The sequence below is a fragment of the Mus caroli genome, chromosome 5 (assembly GCF_900094665.2).
Source record: "Mus caroli chromosome 5, CAROLI_EIJ_v1.1, whole genome shotgun sequence".
NCBI lineage: Eukaryota > Metazoa > Chordata > Mammalia > Rodentia > Muridae > Mus > Mus caroli.
The window spans coordinates 131,269,142-131,284,962 of record NC_034574.1 but is presented as its reverse complement, the minus strand read 5'-3'; the positions used below and the strand labels follow the sequence as shown (position 1 = coordinate 131,284,962).

The 15,821-nt window shown below is 46.1% G+C and overlaps 1 protein-coding gene across 1 annotated transcript; it reads left to right on the top strand.

The window, feature by feature from the left end:
* Window positions 1–7,082: 7,082 nt before the first annotated feature.
* LOC110293981 lies at window positions 7,083–9,976 on the top strand. The gene is made up of 5 exons (XM_029477816.1): window positions 7,083–7,264; window positions 7,446–7,648; window positions 8,225–8,272; window positions 8,784–8,980; window positions 9,807–9,976. Exons 1-5 carry the CDS (start codon window positions 7,133–7,135, stop codon window positions 9,974–9,976), a joined length of 750 nt encoding a protein of 249 aa, XP_029333676.1. The 5' UTR covers window positions 7,083–7,132.
* Window positions 9,977–15,821: the final 5,845 nt, after the last annotated feature.

The following is a 15,821-nucleotide window of genomic DNA, read 5'->3' as shown; positions in this document are numbered from 1 at the left end:
CCTGCCACGAGCTACCACTGCTGATTCTTGTGAGCTCAACTGTTGATATCCAGACATGGAAGATTGGAATCGCCCCCAAAGAACTTTACTAAACAGATCCATATTCCCCTTTGCCCTACTGACTTTTCCTTTTCATGACCTTTGGTGGGTGATGGCCGAGAAGGGACATTAAAACATTTAAGAACTTCACTGCAGAAAGGTTTGAAAAATCTGAGGCTACAGGAGATTTCTGGACATTTCTGCTATTCTTCATCAATGCCATTCAGAGAGAAAACTGCCAACCAGGTTGTCCTCTCTATACCTACTCTCCTTGACAAGGTAGTACTATGCTAGTTCATATACAGGATGAAACATTTATATTGTAAAAGTCTGCCTGTCACCAGCATTAAGTGTGTAAGGTGTCCTAAAGGCACCATGAATCTCTAAGCAGAGGTAACCTATCCTGGCCTTACATTGTGCACTCGAATAGAGCCTTTAAATATTTGAAAGGTACTGGACACCTAAGGAGGACATCAGCAGTATTCTCTAAGTCTTTGCACTTTGGAGCTGTAGAGATGGCTCAGGAGTTTGGAACACTGGCTGCTCTTCCAGGATCCCAGGTTCAGTTCCCAGTACGTACATAAAGGCTCACAACCTGACATAACCCAGTTCAGGGCATGCCATAAGTTCACTGGCCTCTACAGGAACTGCATGCACACAGCACATAGACACACAGGCAAAACAACACCCACAGCAACTAAAGGAAATGAAATAAATATAGCTGCTGTCATTTGTTTGACAACTTTTTAACTGAAGTCTGTTACCATTATGAGGAAAGGCATCATCTAGAGAAAGAGGCTGAGCAGCGTTTGAGATGTTAGCACATCACTAACAGGACAGACAGACTCTAATCCCAGAACAGACTCCAGGTAGGCCTGACCTAAGAGCTATTCCTGCCATAACTCTTGGCTGCTTAAAACTGGCTGGAGAATTTTACTGGCACTGGTTCAGACCAGATGAAACAGATCTCTTCTCAGTGGTAACAGATGGACAAGATCAAACAAGATGATGAATCTGTGATGCGTCCAGAGACTATTGCACAAGGAAAATGGAGGACCAATCACGGGGAAACCTTGCTGGGCAGAGAAACCTTTGTGCCACGCCCTCCGGTCAAGTCTGCTTGACAGGCTGAAAAGTCTGTAAGCACTCAAGGAGGAAAAGAGTTTCATGGAAACTTACCTCTTAGAGTTTTGGCCTTCTCATTTACCCATAGACTCATACTCTATTCCCGAGTTAGTCTGGTGTATGGAACTACAAGCTCTCTTTTAATATTTTATTATAAATGCCTTTTAAGATTAAATTCTGTTATAGTTAAGTCTCCCCAGTATTCCAAGGTCCCAGAAGCCAAGCTTAGAATCCTGTAGAATGCAGTAAGGAAGTTAACGTATTCAGTAACTAATTAAGCATTANAAAAAAAAAAAAAAAAAAAAAAAAAAAAAAAAAAAAAAAAAAAAAAAAGGAGCTCAGAGCTGGTCTGCGAAGTATTTACTAAGGACAGTAGCAAATCGCACCCAAACAAGGGAATACCATAACAGAGCCAGGGAATCCCACTGAGATAGAAACCTTCAGTACAGGCTGCATTACATATTAGAAGCAAGTTGGTGGATTCTCCTGACAAGTGGAGATTCTCCAGATACTTAAAAGTTACACTCATGTGGGAGTTTGGCAAGGCCTAGGAAAGGGGGGGAGGTTGTGATGTTGCATTATTCATAAGGCCTGCAAAGAGCAGAACCCCCTGGTGCTAGCCTTCACAAGGTTCAAAGGTATATTATAGCACTAGACTGTGAAATCCTTGCCTGTCACTAAGCTGACCCTAGGCAGGACTGCTTTATCTGTACTGTAAACATCTACCTGGTTCCTGTAAGTCCCTTTGTAGTCATTCCTTTGTTTTGTATCAGGTAACTTCAATGTACCTTGCCTGCTGTGACTTCCTACCCCTTTTATTTTCTGTACTATATAAGACTGGTGTTCACTTTGTGAGAATACATTCAGATTGTACACAATCTTGAGTGTTGGTCTGTCTGTCACTCGCTGATGCCTTGTCCACCTGCCCCAGAGACCCGTTCCACGCAGACAAAGGGACCCAGAGGGTCTGCAGCACCTTTGCCCATTAATTATCTTCCTTAGGTTTCTAGGGGCAGAGAAATATTTGTCTGTTGTTATGTTTTTTTAGATTTCTTAGCTTTGATAAAACACTGGCCAACACCAACTTGATGAGGAAAGGATTTATTTGACTTCCATTTCCCAAACACAGTCCATCACTGAGGGATGACATGGCAGGAACTCAGTGCAGGAACTGAGGTATAAGCCATGAAGGAGTGCTGCTTACTTGCTTGCTCCATGTGACTTCTCAGCTTGATTTCTTATGCAACCCCAAAACAAGTGACCAGGGATGGCACCTCCTACAGTGAGCTGGGCCCTCCCATGTCAATCATTAATCAAGAACGAAGCACAGACTTGCCTGAAAGCCACCGTGGGGGAAACATTTCCTCAGCTGAGCTTCCCTCTTCCTGATGACTGTCAAGTCTAACTTCGCAGATGCTGTCTGTATCAGGTTGACAAGATACTAGCCAGCATAGATGTGACTTGGTACTTGAGAAGCTGGTGTAGAGGAAGCTAAGGTTTTGAAGGCAACATGTGGTTCATGGCTTGATCTGTATCCCAGCCAACAACAAAATGGAGACAATAGTGCCAGCCCTTTCAACTATAGCTAAAACCCAAAAAATCTAGAGCAAAGATTCTTGTGTAGGGTTGCCTGGCAAGACCATGAATGTGCTCTTACCTTTAGGCTTAATGTTTTTGTACACTATTTAAAGTTTACCCTTGTGTCATTTCAAACACTGTTTCCTCTATCCCACTATCTGGGTTCTATCCTGACATAGCTCTGTTCTGTTTATTCTTAGAAAGTCCTGTCTCAAGTTTTAAAAACACTGCTCTTCATTCGTTCTCTGCCTTGCCAATAAAAGCCAATGAGTCAATCCAGAGCTTTAGAGAGGATATGGTGGGACTTCCTATTCTAGGAGGAATGGGGAAAGATGCAGAAAGGGAAGGAATGGAGCCATGAGGAGAGGTTCATGAAGCTTGAGGAGAGAGAGATGGATCAAGAAAAGACAAAAATTGCAAGTAATGAGGAGATATTTTCTGGGAGGAATCCTCATGAGCTTGCAGGTTTAGAATGGAGTAAGATNTGCTCAATATTCGTCTCAAGGGTATTTTAATAAACTTGACTTCTCTGTGTGGTTGTTGGGGACTACAGAAGGTAAAGAAATACAGCTGCCAGATTAATTTTTTACCTAGATTTACATTAAAGTTAATTAAATTTACACTAACCCTGACTCCCACTTCTATTCCATTTATGTTGTTAGTCGTGGCCATGGGCATCTTCATTCAATCAGTTGTACAGAGAAAGACTGGGGAAACATAACTGACCCGGAGAATATGAAGACACTGCACCAAAGAGACACTGCACTCCTTCTATCAGATACCAGGAAATGGAAGCGAACACACCTGAAACAATTGGAATCACTTCTGGAATTTTCTGTAGTCACAGGGCTGAGGAGGAAGCCTGGCACTGGCAGTAGGAGAAACTTGGCTCCCACAAAAGCCTCAGAGAGTTCTGGTCACTGGTCAGATCACCTCACAGAATGCACAGGCACAAAGGCTGGGTAGCTCAGTGTGAGCCCAAGCTCCCATCAATCAGGACTGCTTAGTTTGGCATACTTCTTGCTTTCTATTGCAAAGGAACACTCATTCGAGGACCCTAAGTTGGGGTGGAGTGACTTTGGACCCCATTATTTGTTCCTCTTTCCAGTGTGCTGACTTGAATTATATCTCTTTTCTCTGTTACTTTTTTGTTTGTTTGTTTTGTTTTGTTTGGTCTTGAGAGAGTCTTTCCCTTATGTAGCCTGACTCTCCCAGAATTCATTATGTAGAACTCACAGGCATCCAACTGTGACAGCTTCCTGAGTCCTGGGAAAAAGGCACTCATCACTATACCCAGGCTTTCTCTACTTCTCACTTCTGTCTAACAGGTCCATAGGAAATGGGTGGCCACAGTGTAGGTGTCCGGCTGCCAGGACCCAGGCTCTGACACTAACAACCCTTGGAGGCTTAGCTGCCTATATGGCCTCAGGTGAATGTCAGGGGGACATGGGCTGAACTTTGAGGAGCTGGGGTGTCAGGACACAAGCATATTTGACTAGTGGCTTCCTGGTTCAGAGTAGCCCCAACAGTGTCCCTGGGATGCTCACCCAGGCTCCCCTGACTCCCCTGGGCAAAGAGGAGGAGCCAGACAAGATGGAGCTGCTGTCACAGTCCCACTCTGTGTAAGTGACCATGGTCTCTATGCCAACACAGCTTGGAAAGGGGCTGTCATCCAGGGCAACCCAGAATATACAAGGGACTTGGGTGTCCTTGAACATGGGACAAACCTTTTCCTAGCATTTCTAGGTAAAGCTAAAGCTGTCTGGAAATGAGCCTCTGAAGAACTCCCATTAATTACCCTCTACAGCCTCTGCCCCAGAAAAGGAACTGTCAGTTGGTTTGGCCAAATTGGCCCATGCTTCTGCAAGAGGTGGAATGGGGCACCTTTCACAGAGGCAGGGCCCTTGCTCTGAAGAGAATCAGATAACGGGAAAGCTAAACTATCTGATGTTTTCTTCACAGCCTATCAAGGGGACCAGAGATAGGAATGAAGCCCCTGCCCCCAATTCTGCTCTGTTGAGATCACTGTAGGAGCCACCTCCACCCCCATCTCTATCCTAATTGTCACGGAAATGCCAGCACACAGGTCCAGGAGGCTCTTTTTGTGCTCAATGGACAACCACCGCCCTCTAGTGGCCACACGATGCAGCATCATCTCCTCTGGAAGAGGTTCAAGGGAAGTCAACCTGTTTATGTCAATTAAACTGTGGTTAAAGATACATATTCCTCCTCAGGTTATCCCTGGGAGACAATTTGTGAAGTTTCTTCGGAGCACAATTTTCAAACCTCAGTTAAAAATTAAAAAACAAACAAACAAACAAACATATGTTCTCCAGACAAAGTACTTCAGGTTCCATTTGTATAACCACAGTAGGCTTGACAAGACCATTTCTTCTAGAACTTTCTACTGCCTAGGACCAGGTTCCTGGTGCTTCCCTTATGTTGAGGCTGTTGGACTTTTGTTAGTGTCCCGATATGTCAATTTCTTTTAAGGCCAGGCTCTTAGAGGTCTTCTGTGGGGTCTCCACCACCCTGCTGTGGGGAAGCCAGACCATAGCTGTCCCAGTGTTCAGACAGCAAAGCATCCCTTGGCAGGCCAGAGTTAGGAAGACTTTGGGCCCTTGAGACCTCATATGATGGGCAGCCCCCCCCCCTGTGTCCTGGGGTAGAGTTCCACCAATCTCCAATGAGCTGTCATGGAAATTGCACAGTTGTAGCTGGAATAGGTGTGGCTATTACCCGAGGGGGCTAATATTTAATCATTTTGATATAATAATTTAATTAAGGGATCAGAAATTAATGATACTCACTACCAGGTTGTGTCCTCCAACCCAGCTGGAAACTTTCTGCTAGGAAGCACTGGACACCATTGTGCTTTCTACACTGGACTACTCTGACCAGCAAAAACCCAAAATGGACTCATACCTGTGGCTCAGCTGTTAAGGGCACTGGCTGCTCTTGCAGAGGACCTGGGTTCATTTCCCTGCACCCACAAGGTGGCTCACAACCATGCAGAACCAGAGTACAGGAGACCCACTGGACTCTTCTGGTTTCTGTGCACACAGCACACGCAGTTGTAGAAACACATGCACCCATCCATGTAAAATGATAAGACTTTTTCAAAGAAACAAAACATTTTTAACTATGTAAAAGTTCATGTGCATGGTAATGTGGGACAGGGGGCCATTGTCATATAAATACATACTTGTATTCGGCAGGCCTCCCATCCATCCTTCTACCCCCATTGACCTCCATTGATCCTGTTTCCTTCCCAAGAGAGACTCACGCTGTGTATACCAATATGATTGTTATTTCTTAAAATGTAGGAACCACAAACACCTCTCTTTTTTCCTTCCTCCCTCATCTATTTTTGCACGGACAGATTACGTTTCCCATTTTTCTTCAACAATAAAAATTGACCTATGAATTTATTTTATAGTACTCATCAAAGAATAAGGATATGGAAACTCTTCCAAGGTCTTAATGTCTGTGCAAAGTTTTTCCTCAGGGTAGGGAATGCTATAGTGAGCAGCATGGGACACCCTGCAAACCAGAACCCAGTCAGCCATCGTCTGGGGAACACAGAAGAAGCACACTGAGGCCTGTGGAAGCCCAAATAGAACACATGGAAAAGCAGAGGAGCCCCGCCCACTCCCCTAAGAGAAAGGCACAATTAAAGATGACCACATACACTTTGCTAAAGTTCGTTATCCCCACACTCACCTCCATTATAACCCTAATGCTCACCTAGGAGGGACCTTTCTGCACTGACATGCTTCTGGCCATGTGTAAAAGAACGCTCTCTGTGCCCCTGGGCCTGGGCCTGTGTGTATGTATGTTTGGGTGTTTATGTATGCATATGCTTTCGTGTACATGTGTGTGAATGGCACAAGTGCCTATGTTTGCCTTCTCCTCAGGTAACTCTATTAGGAGGTTTGCCAGGTATAGGGCACGTGTGATCATATACACAGGATGACATACTAGGAAACCCATGCTGGAATGATCTGCAGGGAGCAGGTCAGGACAGTGAGAAGACCCTAAGAGGAAATTGCTTCTTCCTGGGATGCTTGTGGTATAGAGGGGATAGTTTGGAAACTTCTGCCTGCTTTCTTACAACTGAGGGTCTTCCTGAAGCCAGGCTTCCCAGGACAGTGTAGAGGTATGAGCTTATGGATGCCCCTGTGTCTCATTGTACACATGGAAGAGAGAAGGACATCAACGGTAACCACTAGAGAGAGGATATGAGGAGGGGCTCCGGCTGGAGCACCTCAGGAAGTGACCTTACTGGCTTAACAGTCCAGATGGAACTCAGAATGCTGGTTCCCAGGTAACCAGAGGCCAGCAGTAGCCTTACCTGACTTACTTGTCTGGAGGACCTAGAGGAAGCAGGATGTTCTCCTGTTTTCAGGCTTCCAGAGGCTCTCGCCACAAAAAAGCCAAGAGAGGTCGCCTTGTCTGCTTTTGGAGACGTTTGATTCGCCCTCTGACACACTTCAGGCATGCTTCCCGCTGGGAACTCGAGGTAACACAGGCCAGCCTTAGCAGGAACATTTTTGTTAGTCCCCGTGCTCCCCGAGGTCCCTGCCTGGGTGTGTGTTCCTGTGAGACACTGAGGAACATCCTTGATGCTTAATGATCACTCTTTGGTAATAGATTCTGATGTCTTTCATAGTTTCCACATTTAGACCCTCCCACCTTCCTAGGTCTTTTGTGAAAATGAACAGGAGCCAGACTCTATGCCCAATCACCCCAGATTCAACTACAAGAGTCGAGAATACGTTCAACAGATGATTGACTACATACCAGCTGCTATTCAGAACCGCGACCACCTCTGTCTCGACATTTTTGTTGCTATGTACCAAACGTATGCTACCACCTGGGAGGTGCTGGACCTGCTGATGAAAACGTGAGTGGCTGTAGCCAACATAGGTGTTAGGAGAGCTCTGCTCTTCTCCAGGACGCTGTGCTCCCATAGAACAAGTGTGATTGGACCCTGGCAGTGTTGGTCCTGGGCCTGAACCTGCAAAGTGACATGGTCACATCCAGACCATGAGGCTCTGGAAAAGAGCCATGGGGGGCTCTAGTTTGTGTTTTTCACTGACCCCATGGAGTGTCAAACACCACCCTTTCTTGTGCCTTGGAAAGAGCTCTTTCCCCATTTGTATAAACAGTTCTAGGACCTATCTGACCTATAAGGGATTAATGGAACCTGAGAAGGGTCCTGGGGTGGGGGTGTGTCGTGGTGGGGGACGGCAAGAGCCGGGAACCAACCAAGAGCCCTCGCAGGGACAGCTAGGCCTCCACCCTTTGTGTGAGGATCTCTAAAGACCTGTGACCTCAGCACGGAAGTCAGAACAGTTCAGAGAGACCTCAGGATCTGTGTTTCCTTTGTCCAGTGTTCAGACTCAAGTAGCTCCTGGTAGATCTATTAGTAGGTTGGGGACACAAGGCCTTAGGGTGACACCCTCATGAAATGCCACAGGTATGCATCCTTCCGGCCAGACTGTGCGGAAGACCAGCAAACTAAGAGGTGAGTGGGCTTCAGGTGACTGGGAGGTAAGAGCCCATGGGTGCAAAAGGGTGGGTGTGGGGTGACACAGTTAAGAGCCAATCTATGGAGTTGGAAGGGGAAGAGGGAGGTAAGGGCCTATCAGTACAGTGGGGTAGGGCATTTGCTGAGGACTAAACACTTGACAGGTGCCCTGCTTTGGGGATTCCCACTAGAGGGACTTCACCTGCAGGTGGAGAAAAATGGAGGGCTCCAATAGGCTCCTTGGTTCTGAGGAGCAGAGGGAAGGAAGGAAACTGAAGGGCCTTGGGAGAATCCATCCCCACTACAGCCCAGCCCAGTTAGCCCAATCTGTCCTCCAAGGGACAGAAAGTGTCTGGAGTCCTCTGCACACAGCTGCACACCCCTGGCCACTATGCTCCTCAGCACACAGGCTGGCGGCTATTGACTCATCTAATGGGGCCCACAGCTCTTCTTGAGAAGTGAGGCCAGGCTTCTGACTCAACTTCCCTTCAACCTTCTCTTCCCTCAGTGCCATATTCAGCTTTCTGTTCGGCTGGTTTCAGAAATTCCCCCAGGATTTTTATGAGTCCCCAGACCTGGCTGTTTTAAGTCAGTTCACGGAGTACGTGAGGCTCAATGTGCCTTCCCTAGATGTAGATACCCAAGCCAGGGAGCCTCCCTCCATGTTGGAGGATCAGGAGGCCATCTCACTTAAACTTGAGGAAGGTAAGTAGGTCTGGTGTTGGCTGCCTGGCAAGGTAGGAGGGGGTTTTGGTGATGGGTTTCACCAGGGTATTCTCAAGAGTTTGGCATGATGCCAGGGATGGACTGCAGTCAGGTAAGAAGATCCACTGTGAGGAGAGGACTGGGGATCCTCTGGCATGAAAAGGCCTTGTGTGGCCATCAACAGCATCTTGGGGGAAACTCCCCTGTCCTAGGCTGTCTCCACTAAAAGCCTGTCCCTTTCTGCCTTTATATTGTACAACAACTCCAGATCCCCCAGGGCAGGATGCCTCTGGGAGGCAGGAGACTCTGGCTCTGAGGCCAGCTTCTATGGCAGAGCCACAGGGAGACGAGCAACCCCTAGAGGACACTGAGCTTGTGAAAACAGCAGATCTGGATCCCTTTGAACCAAAAGCCACAATATAGCTGCTTCCGACTTTAGATCAAGATCTGCCCACATCAGCTGATACACACTCATCTGTAGATGTGGTTGCAGATGAGGCTGCAGATGTGGCAGCAGATGAGGCTGCAGATGAGGCTGGAGATGTTTCACCGGCCAGGCAGTTATTTCTGTCTTACACTGTGCAGTTAGGTACACCAGATTTCATTTTCCTTCTGCCTGAGGTTGACATATAGTTAGGAGAATGATCTGCAGAGTTCTACCCAGCTGAGGTTCCCCACCTAAGCTTATCTCATGCTTTATCTTATTGTATTGTTGGATTCTTTGTTTTTCATATTGTTGTTTTCATTGTTGGGTTTTTATTTATGTTTGGATATTAATAAAAGTGAATTATTTACTCTTCTTAAAAGATATCGTTCTTTTTTCCAGTGGTACAATCTACTTATGTTTTACCCGTGGACTGCAACTTTGAGCCAAACAGGTTGATCATGGAAATGGGACCCTCACAGTCCACCCTGGAAGCAGGGAAAGCAAGCAGCTGGTGTGGCAGAAAGTGGGCAAATACCTGCAGCGGTGAACAATATAAACTATGTGACTAAACTGTGTGACTGTGACGTGGCATTCCTGGGCTCAGCAGTGCCCCTAACAATTAGGGACACAGAGCCCCATATCGGGGCTCCTGGACAGAGGTCTCTACTCTCTGGGCTTCTTTTCTGTCACACTGACAGGGGAAGCATGCAGACAAGGATAACATCAGCCTAACTGTAATGGTGCTCACCATTCTCGCCGTCCCTGCGTCCAACGCTGTGCGTACACACTGCACCTTGTTTAAACAGGTGGTTATCACAAAGAATTGCCAGGGTACCCCACAATTCTAGGGTTGATCAACAATAACAAGGCTGAGCCCATGGAAATTTTATACATTTCTTCTGTAGGGAATGGGTTTCATGTAGTCTCACTGTTCACTATGTCTAGGGAACCCTCCATGGGACAAACCCAGGAGTCATCACCAAAAATGGCTCACTCAGTCCTCATTCTGCGCATGTGCTATGCCAGGGACTGTTTAGAAGATACTGAGTGGTATACATGTCCCTTCCAGGGCATAGGGCCTATCATGTGGGCTCTGATGATGAAGGACCCACACACATCACATCATTGGCCACCTAGGTATTTGGCTCAGGAAAAGTTTATATATACCAGCCTAGTCCCTGTCTCATCAAGAATCTAGCTGTACACTTCATCTAGCCCCTGAGCTGGGATTTCCAGTGTCTCTGAGGATTGGAGACCCAGGGCTGCATGTTGAAGACAGGCTTCCTGGGTGAACAATGGATGCATGTCTAGCATAGAGAGCTGAGAAGGAGCAGTAGCTAGAAGTGATAGTGGCAGGTGGTCTAGCTGTCATCATCACACGAGGAAAGGTGACATCGTCCATTACCAATGTGTGTAGAGAATCTCAGGGAATATTATTAGAGCTAGCAAGCAAATCCAACAGCACCACAAAGGAAGCACTCCTGCCCATGAACTGAAATAAACTCTACAAAGCTCCACAGTGGCCATGCACAGGATGGACAGGACATGAGGGTGTTGGGCAGGAAAATCAGCAGGAACGGTCATCTGAACAGGCATAGATTCTGTAATTGCCTTGTCTCCTGCTCTCCACAGTGTTTGATGTCCTCTCTGGAATATTTAAAGAAGTATAAACAATGGGTAGGACATACAACAGACATTATAGCATGGAGGCTAAAGAAAAAATGACAAGGAAAGTCCACAGGTGCAGACATGGCAGGGTCACAGATTAAAGCACGCTACCATTTCATATTGGTGGCATAGGAATCAGCTGCACCTTCCATGTAATTACTGTGGACAGCAGGGAATGCTTGTGTGAGTGTCCCTATGCAGATCTGAGAGACCTGACAAACAGCACATATCTGGATAGGGAGGTGGCTCAGTATGGCGCCTGCTGAGAAAGTGTAAGGACCTGAGTTCTGATTCCCAGCATCCACAGAAACAATGGTGTAGTCTTGCATAGGATACCCTATGTGATGGGGTTCTGTTTGCTTTCAACTTGATACAAGGTAGGGGAAGCTGGGAAGAAGGAACATGACTTGAGAAAATGTCTCCCTCACATTGGCCTGTAAGCAACTCTGTGAAGCCTTCTCTTCATTAATCCTCTATGTGGGAAGGTCCAGGCTACTGAGGGCAGTGCCACCCATGGACTGGTGGTTTGGAGTGGACTGAGAAAGTTTGAGCAAGCCAGTAAGGAGCATAGTCCCATGGCCTTTGCTTCAGTTCCTGCCTTTGGTTACTGCCCGAGTTTCTGGCTTGCCTTCCCTTCATGATGGACAGTAACCTGTCAGATGAGATCAATGCTGGCTTTTCCAGACTGNTTTTGGTCAGTGTTCTAAGACAGCAATAGAAAAGAAAAAACGCCCTAGGTTCAGACGTGTCCCCCTCACTCAGTGCTCAGCCAGTTTTATACTTTGGTGTGCACAGGACTAGAGAGTATAGCTCAGAGAAAACTAAGAGTAGAGTGGCTGAGGAAGAATCCTAATGTCAAATTTCTGCTTCCACCCATGTGGATATGGGCATGAACACAAAATCACATGCACACATACATAACCATACCAGACATAAACCACATGTACACACATACACATACATAAATCACATGTACACACACAAAAAACAAACACACACACACACACACAAACACACACACTGTCTTTTAGGGGTTTACTGCTGTGAATGGATACCTTGACCAAGGCAACTCTTATAAAGAACATTTATCTGGGCTGACTCATAATTTCAGAGGTTCAGTCCATTATAATCAAAGCAGGAGCATGACAGCATCCAGGCAGGCATGCTGCAGGAGGAGCTGAGAGGTCTACCCCTTCATCTGAAGGGTGCTACCAGAATACTCACTTCCATGCAACTATGATGAGAGTCTGAAATCCCACACCCACAGTGGCACACCTACTCCAGCAAAGCCACACCTTCTAATAGTGCCACTCCCTTGGCCAAGCATATACAGGCCATCACACACACACACAACTAGGTCAAGGCCAATTTTGAATAACACCTCAAGCAGCTCTTACTAGCTGTGATCAACTGGAAGGAAGAAGGGTCGATGGACCTGAAAACAGAGCATAGATGAGCACACAGCAAATAATCCTGGAATGCAGTGTTCACAGAGTCTCACTATGGAGTTCTGGCTGGCTTGGAGCTCACCCTGCAGCTTGTGCTGCCCTTGATCTTCAGATCAAGATCTTCAGATCCTTCCATTTAAATCCCTTAAATCAGTGGAGTTCAACCTGTGGGTCAAATGTGGTTTTGTATATATACACATTATGATTAATATGAATGGAAATAGTAGAGTTATAAGATATCAATGAAAACAATATATGGCTAGGGTCACCATAGCAGCAAGACCTGTATTGAAGTGACCCAACATTAGGAAGGTCGAGAACCACTACCCTCAATAGTGGGATTACAGGTGTGTACCTTGATACCAAGAAAAACAAACTTGTTTATCCTTCTGGCAGGGTGCTCTCCAGCACAGGAGCTGCTTGGATCATTGGATGACTTGCCCCTGCAGATACATTTGTGGACACCTGGGTTAAAATACTAGACAGAGAACATGGGCCCTACACAGAAAGGGAAAACATAAGGAAGGGGTTAATGAGAGGGCAAGGCCCAGGACCAGGCTCTGGGAAGACTTTGCAGTGAAGATGGAAACATTAAGTGAGTTGCTGACACATGTATAAGATCTTTCTCATCTGCCTCCTGAGACCTCTTAGTAATACAGATACTGCTCAACTTAGAACTGGAACAAGATTCATTCTTCCCACTGTGCCCAAGGTTATGGAAGTAGTTCAACCACTGGTGGGAAGGTGACCCTGACCTGGCTAGCTGCCTGCCAGGTAAAGAACATCATGATTGCTGTTCTTGTGTGTCTGTATGTAGACTGTGATGGGCTGTTTAGTGAAGTGTCTGCCCTCAAGGTCTCCCTGCCCACTGACTCTTCTCCTATACTCCTATAACTATTGTCTACAAACTCATTGGTTCATCCCATGACCTCCCGTGGACCCATCCAACAGGGCCTGCCTATTGAGGTTGAAGATGGCAAGCTCAGTCTCATGCTAGGCACTCAGCAACCATCAATGGCTGCACTCACATGCTTGCCCCATGGCCCGTTATTCTGTAAGGGGCAGAGCAGGGAGGAGCCACGCCCCCCCAAACAAACAAAAAAACAAACTGGGAGCCTCAAGAAGACAGGTTGGGAGAGCAGCCTGGGCTCTGCTTCTCTACCACTCCTCAGCTGTGTGGTCTGACTTTATGTCCCTTAAGGATGAAAGGGATAACAGCTCCTTCCCCCCCCAAACCCCTTCCCCTGTGACGGTATGGGGGCGGGACATGTGCAAATTATACATGCATATTAAATGACATGTAAATATTCGGAAGGCTGCCTGGTGTTCAATAAATGTTAGGGAGCTACTTTAAATAAATAATGGCAAGTGCTCTCTCTTTCTCGTGTGTGTGTGTGTGTGTGTGTGTGTGTGTGTGTGTGTATGTGTGTGTGTGCGCGTGTGTACACATGTGGGTTTATCTGTGCAGACTCACAGAGGCCAGATGACATAGAGTGTACTTTTCTATCACTCTCCATCTCTTTCTCTCTTCCTCTCTCCCTTTTTTTTTTTTTTTTTTTTTTTTTTTAGACAATTCACTGTGCAGCCCTGGCTGTCTCGGAATTCACTATGTAAATCAGGCTAACCTGGAGCTCACAGAGATCCACCTGCCTCTGCCATCCAAATGCTGGAATCAAAGGCATGAGTCTTGCCTCATTTCTTTGAGTCGGAGTCTCTTTTTGAAAATAAACGAAAGAAAGAGAGAGAGAGAGGAAGAAAGAAAGAAAGAAGAGAAGGAATGAATGAATGAAAGTGTGTTGTGTACGGGATATCTGTTGAAGACCACAGATGCACAACAGCAAGAGTGGAACCCAATGTGACAAAAGTTTTTGGGTAATAACATTCCACCTGTGTCAGTTCTTGGATGTGTTAACTAGGAAGGCCTTCTCAAGATAGTCGAAAAGAGCAATGTGCAGGGTGGAGACAGTGTACAGAGGGAATCTGTTCTTTCCTTGCAAGGTTTTAGTAAGTCTGTCTTAGCCAATTTTTTTTTATTGTTGTAAAGAGACACCATGACCAAGACAACTTATAAAAGGAAGCATTTAGCTAGGGACTTGCTTACAGTTTCATGGGGTGACTCCTTCACCACCATGTTGGGCAGCAGGTAGGCAGGCATGGTGCAGGATCAGTGGCTGAAAGCTTATATCTAATCAATAAGCATTCATCATGGAGGGAGAAAGGTTGTTGGGCCTAGCATGGGCTTTTGAGACCTCAAAATTTACTTGTACTGACAACCTTGCTCCAACAAGACATACCTCCTAATCCTTCCCAAAACCATTTTACCAACTAGAGACCAAGTCATTAAAGTATAGGAGCCTATGGGGGCCATCATCACTCAAACCACCACACTAACTGAATTCTAAAAAAATATTGTAAAAAACATAAAGATGGGCTGGAGAGATGGCTTAATGGTTAAAAACAGTGGCTGCTCTTGAGGAGGACCTGAGCTTGATAACTAGCATCCACATTATGATTCAAAACCACCTGTTAACTCTAACTGCACAGGGGATCTGACGCCCCCTTCTGGCCCCTTCAGACACTGCCTGCACTTACTGCACAGACATATATGTAGACAAAGACCCCTGTCTTCCTAAGGCCTCTCTAAGGAACAGAACTGCTAGAGTGGAACACACACACACACATACACACACACACCCACATTCTCAAAAGCATAAACATTTACTAAAAGGCTCTAATATGGTGGTTCACAGGCTGTCGACCAGCTAGCCCAACAATGGCTGTCTTCTTATGGAATGACCAAGGATTTGGTGGCTTCATAGTCCACAAGACTGCTTGTTTCAGTCATCCCTATCTAGTGCTGAAGTCCGAGGCAATTCCTAGAGAGTTGCTGGTCCTCAGTCTCCATTGAAATCCCAAAGCAGTGTCTAACTCCAGAGATAGCAAGGGCAAGCAGGCCAAACCCAAAAGCTTCCTTCTTCCATGTTCTTTTGTGTGGGCTGCCACCAGACCTGGTGTGTTGGAGAAGTAAGGTGAGTCTCCCCATCTCAAATGATCCAATCAATAAAATTCCTCACCAGGGCCTGACTACATTGGTGTTAATTGATTAGAGATACAGTCACATTGACAACCCAGATTAGCTAACACATACCCATACATACAAAATTATAATAATTATTAAAAAAATCCAAAATAGTTTAAACGTACAATAATGGTATCTCCCTCTAGGTGGAGACATGCCCTGTTTCTTCCCATAAAGGGTTTAGCCAGTTTGCTAGGTCAGGGATCTAGCTAGCACCAA

Bases quoted from the DNA above. Each gene is read 5' to 3' on its own strand.
- LOC110293981 (XM_029477816.1), top strand. From the start codon at position 7,133: ATGTTCTCCTGTTTTCAGGCTTCCAGAGGCTCTCGCCACAAAAAAGCC. The intron at 8,273-8,783 runs GTGAGTGGGCTT...CTCTTCCCTCAG, and splicing joins GAAGACCAGCAAACTAAGAG to TGCCATATTCAGCTTTCTGT. The intron at 8,981-9,806 runs GTAAGTAGGTCT...TCTTTTTTCCAG, and splicing joins CTCACTTAAACTTGAGGAAG to TGGTACAATCTACTTATGTT.